The 15,617-nt window shown below is 41.2% G+C and overlaps 1 protein-coding gene across 1 annotated transcript in view; it reads right to left on the bottom strand.

The window, feature by feature from the left end:
* Window positions 1–202: 202 nt before the first annotated feature.
* The window catches only part of stpg2 (sperm-tail PG-rich repeat containing 2), a 54,451-nt gene continuing 39,036 nt past the window's right edge, over window positions 203–15,617 (bottom strand). Inside the window, exons 11-14 of the mRNA XM_054611550.1 lie at window positions 11,059–11,224; window positions 8,953–9,068; window positions 952–1,152; window positions 203–366 (exon numbers count right to left, since the gene is read on the bottom strand). Of these exons, the coding sequence (XP_054467525.1) occupies window positions 985–1,152; window positions 8,953–9,068; window positions 11,059–11,224 (450 nt within the window). The 3' untranslated portion in view covers window positions 203–366; window positions 952–984. The remainder of the gene's footprint in view (window positions 367–951; window positions 1,153–8,952; window positions 9,069–11,058; window positions 11,225–15,617) is intronic.

The following is a 15,617-nucleotide window of genomic DNA, read 5'->3' as shown; positions in this document are numbered from 1 at the left end:
TTCCTGTGATTAGCCAATATGAGCAGCACAGTGAAATCTCTCCAGCAAAACATTCCCATCGTATTACATTTTTTCAGATTGGATCTTTTGATTACTGCTTTAAGAAAACAAAGAGACATCAAGAGAAACATGCTTTCAAAAGACCTCAGGCAACATTCATACTAATAGCTTTTTAATTGTTATTGATTAGCAAAGTGGTTCATGCAGAGGGAACCGATCCACAAAAACAGCTGAATCAGTGCGTCAAACTTGTCATTACTGCGAGTAAAGAACGAGGGAACCATCAGCTGTGGAGGCGGGGTCAATTATAGGTATTTCACTTTAGGACACTGAATGAAAATCCGCCATCTTCCTCCAAACTGCTGCCTGAAACAATAAAAGAAAAGGTTATCAGTCAGCAGTTTGCTCCGATAAATAAAGCGTCAAAATGAATTAGCTACTCGGATTTGTAAATGAACTGTAAAATGAACTGTGAGAGAAATTACTAACACTTGAAACACTGAAATCTATCACCAGGAGAACAGTTTTTGGATTTACGTGTGTTGTTATTTTATAGCAAATTCTGGGCTCAGACACACACACAGCGAAACAATGTAGCTTTTAACAGTGGCAAAGAAAATAAATACTGAAAGAGAAAGTGACTCAAACAAGCTATAAAGTGCTTTAATGATTATTGTCAAAATTGCAACTCATCTAAATACATAGACACATTTAAAACATAAACACATTTTACATATTACTATTGCAAAATCAAGATATATCTACACTTATGTTCATGTTATTAATAAGCTTAGTAAAGTTACAATTCAATAATTGAAAATAAGCTCACTTATTGTCTCTAATATATTCAACAGAAAGGGAGAGAAGCATAAATATTCATGGGAAATAAGCTTTCTACAGAATATGAATTGAAATGTGATGACCTTCAGATTGACCTTTTACCCCACTCACCTTTCCCCTCTAAACTTTGACCCACAAAGAGCGCTAAGAAGTGCTGGTGGCGATGAAGGTGTTGGCCGCGACAGAGTTAATGGTTTTGTGGGCCGTTAAAGAGCCAGGGGCCACACGGGGGGAACAGCAGGGACCCAGAGGGTTGTTGAGAGTCACGTTGAAGGTGCCCTTCAGAACGGTGTTCATGATGCCCGGACTCAACTGCAGAGACACAAACACGACAGAGATGAGGGATGATGAAGAAGGTAAAATGAGAGCAATACAGTATGCTTGGGTGAAATATGAGGTGTCCTAAGTGTTGAAAATACAGTCCACTCAAAAACTGTTAAACTGTGCGTTAAACAACAGTCAGTCCCATTAGGCAGCCCTTTTGTACAGTACTAGATGTGAAAAGATCCAGACAACAGGACGATGATACACTTTGAAAAATAGGTATGAAAAGGGAAATATTTAAAAGGTGTAAACACAAGCTTGTTGTTTTTGAACAAGACAAACTCTATGGCAACAAAGAATTGGAAATATAGAATGAAACAAACAAAAATGGATGGATGGCAGCCAGCATGATGAAATGGGGAATGATGGGCGGTTGTCCTTTTACTTTAAAACAGGAGTAATCAGCTGTTCTTGGCGTTTTTCCACAAATCACTGGGTGATTTGTGCCGGTATGGAAGTCATTTGTATAGTCACATGTTCCTTACACTATCCAATCATATGACCTCCCTCACATATTAGGTAGTCCATACCTCTCTCCACCTCACCAGCCTCTTCCTGTATTAGCTTTAATATTTAGCATTATATGAGCACTATTAAGACGTACATGAATTTTGAAGCGTTCTATACGTTCTGTACGTCAAGCTGCTGGTGGTCACACAGAACTGTTCCGAAGCATCACATGAGCAGAGCCACTAAAATGAGTTGAATCACACTTTGACCTCAGTGTCCTGAGTGAACTGAGGAGCTATTTTTGACTTTACAAGTCTCAAAGTGGAGCGTGAAGCACTTTATTTTCAACTACGATAAATTGCCAGTGATTTTCAGACTTTTTGTTTTCTCTGTCTGGTCTTTGTAAACAGTCACTTGACTGTTAAAGTAAAACAACTACTTATTGATTGGATTACAATCTTAATTTTAAACAACTCACATAGCCAAACAATCACCCAAAGTACAACACTTGTCTTTCTGCTATAAAGTGGTCGATAAAGGAAGGGTTGGTTATCTGCTTTAAGAACATTTTTGTATATATTTAGTGAAATTCTCACTAGAACTTGAGAGCAATAAATGAATCAAATGCTTTGACAAAAAAAAAAAAAGTGTAAAAAGAGAAACCTTTTAACATTAGGCTGAAATTTTTTGATTGGATAATTTGAAAAATCGAACGTACTCTTGCTAGTTTCAAGATTACCAACCCTAGCTTTAAGGTTGAATTCACACTCTTCAACACATAACACACAAATGATAGGTCTGTCTGTCCCAGGTCTTACCAAGGGGAACATGAGGAATATGGGCTACATGCGCTTCAAGCTCTGACCTTAGAATCACCTCAGCAAACAAAAGAAACTCTTTTTTTCTCTCTCTCTCTCTCTCCACACACACACAGACACACAGACACACATACACACACGCATGCATATGCTGAATGCAAACCCATCTTATGTGCTAACCCCCCCCGATACACACACACACACACACACACACACACACACACACACACACACACACACACACACACACACACACAGGTACTGCCTGAAGAATCTACCTCTTCAATGTAACAGAAGCTCTCTACTTCTCTCTCCCTTTCTTCCCTCCCCCTAACCCCCCAGTGCACATACACCTATCAGTATGCCAGAGGTGCCACAGCAGGATTTAGGCGCATCGGCGGGGCCGCTCAGATCTCAGTATTGATCCTAATGGGAAAAGGGTTGCGGGTTCAACTCCAGGTCACCCTCAGGGTTGCCCAGGAGGTCGGGAAGATGTGGAAGAGCTCTTGGAAGTGACGACACCACCGGCATAGCAATAATAAGGGAGATTATGGGATGTATCACTAGGTCACAGAGGGGAGAAGGAGAAAGCGGATCTGTGCAGGGAGATGGTGATGATGTTATTCGGTATGTTTTGTAGACGTGTTCTAGTGTGCACATAAGCCCAGAGGAGAGAGTGCTGGATGCAAAGTCGTTTCCCACAACACACATACAGTACATGACACAACCACACAAGCTTCATCCCAAACCTACGCACACACATGCCAGCAAAACAAAGGATGCAAATTCTCTGTTGGAGCGTGCAGAGATTTGCACGTAAACCACACATAAGGAGAAGCCTGTGTTTTGCTACGCGTACATAAATCACTAGACAGAAACAGAGAGTCCTCATACCTGAATCCTCAACAACAAAATAGGCTGTTTGTACGCACCGTAACAATAATGATTTAAGGGAAAGGTTTGCTTTGATAAAGGCAACTAAGACTCCTTGGTTAGGAAAAGATTCACATTTTAAGCGTATTAGTATAATTCTGTTGTTTTTTGGGTAAACCATGAAGGGGAGAGAATGATCAAAACACCTTTTTCGAGACAGACCGCTTGATGTCATCATCAGTTCAGTGCCGTCTTGTAACACATGTAGAATAGATTATTATGAGAATGAAATAGAATATGTATGTTCAGCTGTGATGTTTGGCGTCTGGGCTATGACCTCATCTCTCCCCAAACGGCAAGCTCAGCACAGATGGGAGTGGGGAGTGACGATAATCATCTCCTGCCTAGCCTACAGGTGGATGCTGGGGTGGAGGTTTGGCTTCTGAAAGGCTGTTTGGACAGCAGCAAATGACAGCATATTTCTCACAAATGTGTCCATTGTGACTCTATTAGTCATGCTAACTTTACACGTGCCCTCTGGGTTGTATGGTTTCACAGGACTAATGTGAGGCAGTGTGCATGAGAGGAATATGGCAGAGTAGTTTGGTCAGCCGGCAAGTTGACCAAACTACTCTGCCAAGCACAGTCAGTCTACTTTCTGTGCTTACTTTCGACATATGACCATAGAGTTAGGAGGGCCACATTTAAGGGAAAATGTGCATTAAAAAGTACTTTCCTTTAACTTCAGAATGAAGCTTGAACTATTATCAACAATACACCAATATTTATTCATTAACTTCTTTTTCCTACTACTTTTCGGGGGTTGCAAGCATACACTGGACATATACTGGACTCCAGTATATGCTTGGAACACTATATATTATTAATGAGCATACATACTGTATAGTCATGCAAACTCCTGAGTTAAGTTAAGGTTTCCAACTCTCCAACCTCACAGAAAAAGAACGTAGCAAACAAACACAGAAAGTGTTTGTAGTGTGGGTGGGTTGAATTAAAATGCAGCAATGCGGAGATATATTTTTGCATTTTAAATTATAAGAAATATTACTTCGCTGCCCTCATCAGAAATAATGATGAGAACATGATGAGGTGGTATCAGGTGACAGTGCTTCCCACACATAAAGTGCACACCCTGAGGAAAGTTTGATGAAATGTAAGCTTTGTTAAGGACACCATCTGCACTAACTCATAATGATCAGATCACATGAACTTGAGCTCTGTGTGTTCTTTGCACTCTGCGGGTTTATATATTAGCGAAAATCACAGCATTTAATTCATATTTGTTTCTGCTTGACGTCTGCTGCCGTGTCTTTTTACACTCATATGTTCCCTCCACACTCTGTTAAATTAAGCCCGACCAATAAGAGCCGACATGTGCTGTGCTTGAGAAAAAGGTAATCGAGCCTCCAGAAGTAGGTGCCTCACGTGGTGCGTTTAATGGAAACACTGAATGAGCCCTCACTGTGACCTAATGCTGCTCAAGGAGATAGCTATGTGACATTACACCACATGTTCGGGTGGATGCATATGGGAACACACTGATGCCATAACTATGTCGTTCTGCGGCCCTCAGAACACATTTACAGCTGTTGAGTTTAACGATCCTCTTCAGCAGCTCCATTCACTGCTGTCTGTCTCTCTGCTTCTCTTCTTCTATGCTTTGCCAAATCCATTACATCACTGTCTCACCTCTGTCCCTCCTTTCTCTATCACCCCTGCCATGCCTCTCTCTCACTCCCCGCTATCATGTCACTCTCTGACTTCTCTTCAACACTATACCACCTCTCTCTCTCTCTATCTCTCTCTCTCGCACCACTTCCCACCATCTTTAACTCTGTATGGCCTATGGTGTTGTATAGATTCACAGTTGCACAGCTAATTAACGAGACTAGGCCTTAGACAGTCGTTACACTTAAGCAGACGTGAACGGAACCTCCTGAAGCTAAATTAAGCAATGACACGTCACATGATGCAACACATATGTATGAACTCCTCATTAACACCTGGGCTCAAGTCACAGGAAAAACAATTTAACAACTAAAAGCTAAATCATTTATGATACTTGTGGTGTCACCTTTTTTTTTTTAGTTAAAACGCTTGTAAGTGAACACTAGTTGAAACATATAAATACAACCATATTTAAATGTTGCACTATTAATGTGGAGTGATGTGATTGTAGACGCGGTTGATGTTGAATCAAAAAGACTGAAATAATCACAAAATACATCAGAATGTTCATTGTTTGTGTGACGTGAACGTGTCCACCAATTATACCAATTCATTTTGGTTTAACTCATCATGCTTTGCACAGGAACAGCTGTATAATGTATTTAGTGGCTCTGCAGGGAGCTTTTCAAAGTTTGTGAAAATTGCCCTGATAATGTCATCAGCTAGAGACTTAAAAAGTCTAACAGAAAGCGTGTGTTGCAAACTGTGTGGACATGGAAAGTGATGGGTACTTATCAGGCTGAGAAGGTCTAATGAAGACTTTACCAAGTTGCCTCATGGGAAAAGTAGGACACAGCGTTTTTGGGACATAAATCTCATACTAGGGTCTAAAAGTCAGGATATGGATATCTGCTGCTTTGATTCTCACAATTTTTTTCATTCTTCTAAAAATCGGTTCCTCATAAACCCCTCAACGTTGGAAGCACAATACTTTGCACAATACTTTGTCTCTGTAGAACCCCTTTGATAGTACATTGGCAAACACATTTCTGCTGCCGTTTGTAGTTAAAGAACTTTTATTAGATCTGCTTGGATGTGTACTGGGTTTGCTGGATATGTTTCTCCATCTGACCATTATCTGCCGTCATAATCTAAAGGTAGCCGGTTTATCAAAGGGTTGAAACATTGACACAGACTTGCTTGTTCTTCTTGTACCAGGAGGAAACTGGAGCACCCAGCTGAAGCCCATCTAAGGACGGGAGGAACGTGCAACTCCACACAAAGAGCCCTCGTCCAGGCAGTGTCGGAGTCAAAACCAGGACCCAGGGCCTTAAATATTGGTCTGCAATTCATTTTTACTGTAGGAAGCATTGTTATTAGCTTAATTCCATAAACTAACCCATTTTAACTTTGAGCCGATTATCTCCCAACATTAACTCTACACTCTGCTTTGACTGAAGTGGCTGCAGACAAACACTTGACAAGCCAAAATGCAGATTTGATATTTTACTTTTAATTGAATGCCCTGGTAGAAAATGTTTTTAGGAGAGGAGAGGAGTGGAGGATTGTATGAGATACTTCAACAGTTTCACAAGCTACTGTCGGTGGAAAAGCCACAGTTTCCCCTTAAGAGAGAGAAATGGAGCTGAGAGACAGAGTGAGCGGCACAGAGGGACTTCTAGAGCAAAAAAAGAGCGGAAAATCACTGCATATGGTGATGAAAGAACAACCACCAGCATGCGTTCGCATAGGATGATAGCAGTTTAAAAATGTATGGGGAAAAATATGCACTGCATTCTGCCTACATTACTGAGGCTTAGTACTTCCAAAGTGATACACCGCCACACTCACGAACTGGGACATGCTTTATAAAGTTACGATTTTTCAAACCTACCAAGTTTAAGCATGTAACTAAAATAATGACTATTCGCACTGATTATAAGGCACAGGGTTTCTATTGTTGTGGTCAGAAAGAAGAACAATTTCAATTGAACACACATTTTTTTTCATGTTCCTGTACCAAAACAGAAATGGGTCACAATCATAAGCTGTTCCATATTGAACAGAAAATACTTAGAAAATAAACAATTCAGAAGAGCTGGTGGATGGAGGGAGAGAGAGCTCTGCAGAAAAGAGAAAGCTTTAGAGGAATGAACACCAGGAGAGTGCAGTCAATTTCAGGTGAGCTGTGGCTCTTTACGGAAACCTGATGAACTGGAATAGAGGATGGGGGTCAGGCTGAGCAAAGAAAATGGCTGCTGCATTGGCTGCTTTCTTCATTAATCAAGATTAGTGGCTTATTAATCAGCTCCATGGCTACTAGCTGACTGTTACCGTCAAATCATATTCAAGCAAATTAAATGCAGCGAGAACACAAATTCTCACATCTTCCTCTGCCTTGCTAATTTATAATGCCACTTCCATAGAAAGGGTGAAAATGGATGAGAGAGAGGGAGAACTGAAAATGGCTAAACCTGATAAGTGTTGGTGAACCTCTAGTGAGCTTTGTGGAGCGTTGTGTAAACTCAGGCAGCACCAATGTCAAGCTTCATTCTTTGGCTGTTTGGCTACCACCTGACTAATGCAATGTCCAATCATATTCAAGCAGGTATACAGTGTGGCAATTATACCCTGACATTTCTCACGATTACTGTGCTTCACTATATTATTTTTCCCAATACATGATTGAAGGGGTCCCAAATCCTGTCATGAAAATGTAACATTTTTTAAATAATCTACGTTAGAATAAAGGGCAGTAAATTGATCAGAAGACAATCAAGACAATCAAGATTGGTTGTAGAGCCCAAACCATATTCATGATCAACCCAATAATCATGTTGTGTGTACCCGGCTAAAGGTACTGTCATCCAAACAGTTGCTTCACAGTTTTCTTTGCTTAATAACCATAAGGAATCTGGGAGAATGAGATATGAACAGGCAGAGAGACAGAGACAGTGAACTGCAGAGGGATGACAGAGGGAAAAGTAGAGGGGATAAATCCACACAGACAGCAGACAGATAGGGAGACAGGCAGACAGACAGAAGAGAAGAAAGAGCCCTGTGATAACATTACACCCATGGACATGAACATGATGATGAACTCTGTGGCGAGGTTTAAATCAAACTCAGTGGTTTTGTCTTTGATGTTCACCACTCAAAGTCAGCAGGGACTGGAAGCAACATTAGCTCTTTCAATCATTCAACACGCGCACACGCACGCACACGCACACGCACACACGCACACACACACACACACACACACACACACACACACACACACACACTCCAGCAGCTGTAACCCAAAGCTGTAATTCCTATTAAAACACAGAAATGGAGCAGGGAGAGATTAGGTTCTGGTTAGGTTCCATTACAGCTGTATTATGCTTCTACCATAAAGTGCATTTGTCTCTGTCAGCAGTCTAAGGTGGCTGCATTAAACAACATTACACTTAATAAAAAATGCACTCACTTTTCCCACTTTAATTTAACCAGGCAGGTCAATTAAGTGCATTCTCCCACAAAGAGAAAAGCAGCCTAAAGCAGGAAGCTGCATGTTTCAGCCCCGTGTTGCAGCAGTGGAGATTTGGTCCAAACCACAGAAACTTATTGAAGTTCGGATTTTTCTTACAAAGCAATCAATTGCTTCCGCACAGCTCAAGGTCAGAGAGAGAAATTTGATAGATTCTCTGAGGATCAAAATATGAGATAATGTCAGGCATATATTTGTGGCCTCTCATTTATATGCCAAACACACAAACAGGGTCTGTGAACGCACACCCATGTTTTATCTTTCACTCTTAGACGTACAGCAAATTAAAATCCAAGGACACACACATCCACACCGACACATATGTCAGTGCAACTTTTTCTAAATGACGGCTGCTCAAGAAGTCATGTAGTTTGGGAGTGTGTTGGGTGGTAAGAATGTTTCACGAGAGTTAAACTTTAACATTGTTACCTGATAAGCGCCTGGACCAGGGTTGGTGTCTTCAGAGACTTTGAATCGATCTTCTCTGGAGGAGATCAGAGCCATTTGTGGAAAGGATTTCACACTGGGGTTGTACTGTCCAGGGCCTGATGAACACATTAACACATAAATCACACCCAAATACATCATTTCACATTTAGCTGCTTTAACAGAGGCACGTAAGTACTTTATACTATACTTTTAAGAAGCTCATACTGTGACCTTCAGTGAATGCAAGAAACTGGAGGTTTGAGCATCACAGTTTCTTTTCCACCACAGCTACTCAGAGACGTTTTTAAGTGTGACTTTTGTGGGTTGCGGTAGGTGAAATACTTGTGGTCTAAGGTAAAGCCTCTAACTTTTTGCACATTCTGCCCTCGGCAATGCTTAAAGGTCTACAGCAAAGCAGCTGTGGCAGATAATGTAGAAATGCCGGTATTTGAATCAGCCATGGCATTAAGATTGGGATGAATTGTTTTGCTCAAGTTCAAAAGGTTTTAATGCTTTTCTTTATTATGTAAAAAGCTACCCTGATGTTTTGCTCCTTGCCATACACATTGGACAACAAAAGTCACAGCAGCGTGGGTGCATTTTAGAGTATAAATCAGAACTGAGTTGACAGGGTTTGCTAGCTTTTTTTTTTTCATGGGATTCCGTTTAATGTAACTGGAATCGTCTGAACTAGACTGATCAAAGCTCAGTCTACCAGAATACTGAACTGAACTGTATAGATCAACCCAAAACTCTGCAGACATTAGAAAATCTTTATGTCCTTTTGGAAAAAGTGTCCATGTTGTGGCTATAGAATGAGACAAACACACAAACAGGTGTACAGAGATCCATGTACATACACACATTTGCACACATGCTGATATGATAACAAACAAGCAAAATGACACTAACATTTTCTTTTAAAGCACCACACACACACACACACACACACTGACACACACATATACGCTGTGCTACAACTGAAAACAGACCCCTTACAAAGGCATTTTCATTCAAAGAACTTTTCTTTAAATGGAGAAACTAAGCCTCAGGGGTTATCCATTACAAAACGTTGTTACCATAAAACATTTATATTTAAAACCCCAACTGCAAACTTTTCATATTATAGAAACAACTTTTACAATTGATTTTGAAATGTTTAATGGAGCCCAGGGCTACGGATTGTATTCTGATAAATTATTAAATTATGATAAAAAGGGATATAAGAAAAATAATCCACCACTGGTCCAACACAGTTTTACAGTCAGAATGCAGCAGGTGCCTGTTTGGCCCAAAAGGTAACTGCAGGTTCATGAATACAAAAACATATAATTAAGGGACAAAAATGTACACATCAAAAAAAACCTGGATCACTTCTAAAGTCACAGACAGTTATATGAAACAGAGTCATTCTGCAGGGACTCACTCTAATGCGCCTGTGTGTTCCAAACTGTTAAAGAGTTAAATGCTCTTACACTGTGAGACATATGAACACAGGGGACTCGCAATGATGAGGAATATTATGTTCCATAATGTTCCATACACTGTTGGCCTATTCATAAATGCAAATTCAATAATGGGCTAAACAATTGTATGTTAGTGTTGCTATGCACACATCAATGTGTGTATCTCAGTATGTGCCATATGCTTGTGTCTGCATATCTGTGTGTCTTTGTGTGTGTGTGTGTGTGTGTGTGTGTGTGTGTGTGTGTGTGTGTGTGTGTGTGTGTGTGTGTGTGTGTGTGTGTGTGTGTGTGTGTGTGTGTGTGTGTGTGTGTGTGTGAAGAAGAAACACTATTGCAAACAGTCCAAATCTATTTATATGCAAATTGGATTTTGGTTAAACGGTTTGGGGTGCCTCATGGGTTGAGTCCCTTGGTGAAATGGGGCTAGTCATAAATTATCCAAGTAAGTCATGAATCTATCAATTTTGAAACAACATTTTTCAATGGGAGTGTAATTGAGGTAAATATTAGGTTAGAGGCCTGCAGAGACGGAGCTAATTGGACCGCATTATGGTGAAAGGGTGAGCCGTACGGTTTTCAAACAGAGATGGATCAGTTCCTCTCTATGAGATGCTGTTCAGAATGTGTTTGTGTGTGTTACCTGGTACAGTGGGGTCACATTGCAAAATTAAGTTATCCCGTGGCGCAGCTGAGAGGAAGCAGCTCTGTCGTCTCTTAGCTCCTTCATTTCGAGGTTCTAAGTAAGAGCGTCCATTAGCCTTCTCAAATGTCTGACTCACATTGTAGATGTTGGGTGGAGGGGTATCCTGCAGGGAGAGGAGAGGAGAGGAGAGGAGAGGAGAGGAGAGAGAGGAGAGCGCGTTTAAGTTTACATGCGTTTGTAGTCTACAGCAGTGGTTCTCAAATGGGGGTACGCGTACCCCCAAGGCAGTCCAGGGGGTACGTGAGATTTTTTAAAAATATATTTAAAATTAGCATCCATTCAAAAATCCTTTAAAAATAGTTATTTAATAAATATTCAATAAAATATAAGCGTAAGTTCATAAACTGAATGTTACATTCAGTAGGCTATTCAATTTCATTATCCTAAAAACCCAGAGTCTCCCCGATACCAGGATGGTTTGACCCAACCTGGCACACGCCACCTGCCATCACCTGTCAATCACTGCCGCCTTCAAAACTTAACAATGGAGTCGTGGTTGAAGCGTAGCAGAAATGCTGCTGAAAACATGGATTGGAGGGGAAAACAACAAGAGAGGACATTTTTTATGTTGTCAACACCTTCTACTGTGAAAACAGCATGAGCTGGAAATCCTGCAGCAGCATCTGCACGGACGCAGCAGCATCGATGACTCATAGCGCGCATTAAAAAAGAGAACCCCGATGTGAAGTGGACTCACTGTGTCATACACTGGGAAGCATTGGCGTCCAAGAAAATGAGCCCTGTGTTACATGACGTTTTGAACGACAGCATCAAAGTGATCAACTTCATAAAGTCAAGGCCACGTAACGCACGCCTGTTTCGCCGCCTCTGTGAAAACATGGGAGCTGAACACACACAACTGCTGCTGCACACAGAAGTGCGCTGGCTCTCTGGAGGGAGAATACTCAACCGGCTGTTGGAATTACGATCTGAAGTACACACCTTTCTGATAGAGCACAGATCTCCCCATGCCACCTTGTTCCAGGACACAGACTGGCTTGCAAAGCTGTGCTATCTGGCAGATATATTCAGCAAACTGAACAAACTGAATATGTCTCTGCAGGGAAAGGACACCAGCGTCTTAAACCTGTATGACAAGGTGGGTGGCTTCCTAAAGAAAGCAGAGCTGTGGAGAAGGGCCTCTGCACAGGGGGATTTCACCTGCTTTCCTCAGGTGGATGATTTTCTCTCTAGTGAGGATGTGGACAGAGCTCCAGTCAAGTCGGTCATAGTGGGACATTTGACCAACTTGATTCAAGATTTTCATTCCTACTTTCCTGACATGGAGGAGAAATCTGCTCAGCTGGATTGGGTGAGAAACCCATTTCTCTTGTCCGAAGCAAACGGAAGCAAGCTACCTTTCACTTATCAGGAAAAACTCCTGGAAGTGTCATCTGACCGTGGCCTCCAGATGAAGTTTGCCACATCCACACTCACACAGTTTTGCGTGTGTGTGAAGCAGGAGCACCCTGACCTGGGACAGAAAGCTTTGGAGCAGCTACTACCCTTTGCCTCCACATATTTATGTGAGGCCTCCTTCTCTGCAATGATCACAGCAGTGGCCTCCCTGCCACCAAGACTGACAAAGATTCTCAGTGAAGCACAAGCACAAGTTTCTCACTAAAATGTAATTGCAAAAGCACTCAGTTCAATGCATATATGTTCAATGTTCAATCATCAGTGTTGACAGTTTAATAAATCAGACACTGATGGCACAGCGCTGTGTATTACATCTTTTTTTCAACCAAAAATGCTTTGCGCTGGTTAGGGGGTACTTGGCTGAAAAAATATTTCACAGGGGGTACATCACTGAAAAAAGGTTGAGAACCACTGGTCTACAGCATGGTAGCCGCTATGTCAGGTTAGCTTATTGCTAACAGCAGCATTCTAACATGCTCAAAATGACAATGCTAACATGCTGATGTTTAGCAGGCAGAATGCACCACTGAGATCCAATGGGAATGTTCTAGTTTTGCAGGCACTTGGTCATAAACTGTAAAAGTATACGAGAAGTCCTAACATTTTGACCATTTAATCATGGAAGCAAAAATCAGGGGATCACCAAATTCCTAAGGATACATTGTCTGGGGAACATGGATGTATGTCTGCTCAAGATTTTGTTCCAATCCTTGCAGTAAATGTTAAAGGTATGAATAATGCAAATTTGACCTGCTGTTGGCGCAAGAAACAGTCATTCCATTGATTCACTGGACACCATCTCTATCAAATTTCATTGCAATCCATTCAATAGCTGTCGAGACATTTCAGTTTGAAACTAAATGTTAAACTCATGCTCAAAAGTCAGGGGAACACTTAAGTCATTAGGGCTAAAAACAGACACACTTCACACATCATTTCTTTATACTGGAGGTGATAAAACAGAATGACGATGAAGGCAACAAAAGGTTGAGCTGCAGTGTCACCTGACACTGTGTGTCTGGGAAATGTCTGACAACGTAACACACACACACACACACACACACACACACCTTATTAGATTACACAATTGACAGGTCCAGAGTATAACGGACACACACTCATTATAAATAACAAATGACCCGTTCACCCATCTGTTATCAGAACACACTGTCAGACTTGCTACAATATCACCCATGTGTACACACTCATGCAGGAATATCAGCGTGAGCAAGGACACACAGCACGTGTCACATCATCTACATGCAAATGCAGACAATCACACCCACACACACACACACACACACACACACACACACTCTGATATCTCCTCCATGATGCAAATGAGTGGTTGTCTCAAAAGCTGTCATTATGCTGCTTCTCCACAGAGGGAGGAACAATGATAGGAAATATTACAGGTAATTTCAGATAAATAGCCCCCATAACAAGGCCATTACATTCTCAGCTGTTAGTGAATTGCTAATAATTAAGAGCTAATTGATGGAGGCACTATTGCGGATGTGAATATGTAACAGATCCCAGTTGTAGAAACTGGAATCTGAAAAGGAAACTGAGTGAATCATGTCACCTGGTTCGGAAACTTGCTTTACCACCGCTGCAGAGGAATCTAAGTTATTGGGGATTTGTCTTGTCGGTGGGTCTTTGAATAATTGATGGCGAAAGGCTGAATATAGCTGCACGATCCATTTATCCTAAACATAGCAGAGCTGCCATTTAACTCAAACTGTCTCCTCCTGGGTAGCTGTCCATCTTTAATCATTGCTAACCCTGGCCATTTAGCTTTTCATTATAGACACAGTGGGAGGAAAATGGGAGGCAAGCACAACATGTGCACGACAATGGGACCTCACACACGCACACACATTTTGCAGGTACGCACACAAAGACACAAAACAAAATCTGTGATGTTGAAAGCAACTGTGGGAAGATTAATTGAATGATGGTAAAAAAAAAAAAAAAAAAAGGGTTGTTACTGTTGCTGTTTCTCATGGTGGATTTGACACACTGACACACACACACACACACACACACACACACACACACACACACACACACACACACACACACACACACACACACACACACACACACACACACACACACACACAGGAAGACACAGGCACCTGTAGGCACACATCTGTCACATATCTCTCTAACAGTGCAAAGCAATCATCCTCCAACCTCTGCAACATAATGTGCCCACACACACCTGTCAAGGGACCCTATGGTCCGTAATTACACCTTAAAATGAAGCAAACCACTGTTCCCAGTCGCAGTCGTCGCATATTGACAGCACCCAGGTTGACTTTAATTACACACCCTCGACATTTAGACAGTTCAATGCTTATCTTCCTACATACACACATCGACGCACACAAACACACCTTTCCCTAACGATTCTGTCACATCGCCCTTGACAGTCTGAAAAATACCTCAGAGTGCATATAGTGAACTGTAGATGCCACATACACATTTGTGGCAGGCAGGCAGTGACGCAGAATAACTGAAATTGAATATTGATGTGATGCTAGCACCAAGACAGATTGTCAGACCTGACAGTATTTAAAAAACTATTTTTTGTTTTTGTTTTAATAAGTAAAGCAAGAAATAAATTTATAACTTTCTATTTTTAATGCATGCCAGAGGTTGTAGTTGTATCTCGAGACCCTATAGAACAAACAAGCACACTGCGAGAGGTAATCATTAAATCCTGAAGTCACGATAATAAACTAGGAATTAAACACCAAATTAATTCCTGAATTTGCTGCCTTATATAGGATACTGTAAAGAGGCATAGTGTGCTTAAACAGTTGTGCCAAAAATCCAAATCACATGTTTCGACATGTTTACACAGGAACATGAAACATTCTTATGAATCCTAAGCTATATATAAATCTACTACACAACTTCAGCTCTGTTCTGTTAATGTCTTCTATCCGAAAAACAAACTGATCAAAATAAGCAAAATGATATATTAACCACAGAGCCACATGTTTGTGTGACATCATGGCGATACTGTAGCAGGAACTACCACAGAGGTGTTTTTTAATACTTTGCCA

The sequence above is a fragment of the Anoplopoma fimbria genome, chromosome 13 (genome assembly GCF_027596085.1).
Source record: "Anoplopoma fimbria isolate UVic2021 breed Golden Eagle Sablefish chromosome 13, Afim_UVic_2022, whole genome shotgun sequence".
Classification (NCBI taxonomy): Eukaryota; Metazoa; Chordata; class Actinopteri; order Perciformes; family Anoplopomatidae; genus Anoplopoma; species Anoplopoma fimbria.
The sequence above is the reverse complement of the archived record's forward strand: the minus strand, read 5'-3'. Positions and strand labels throughout refer to the sequence as shown.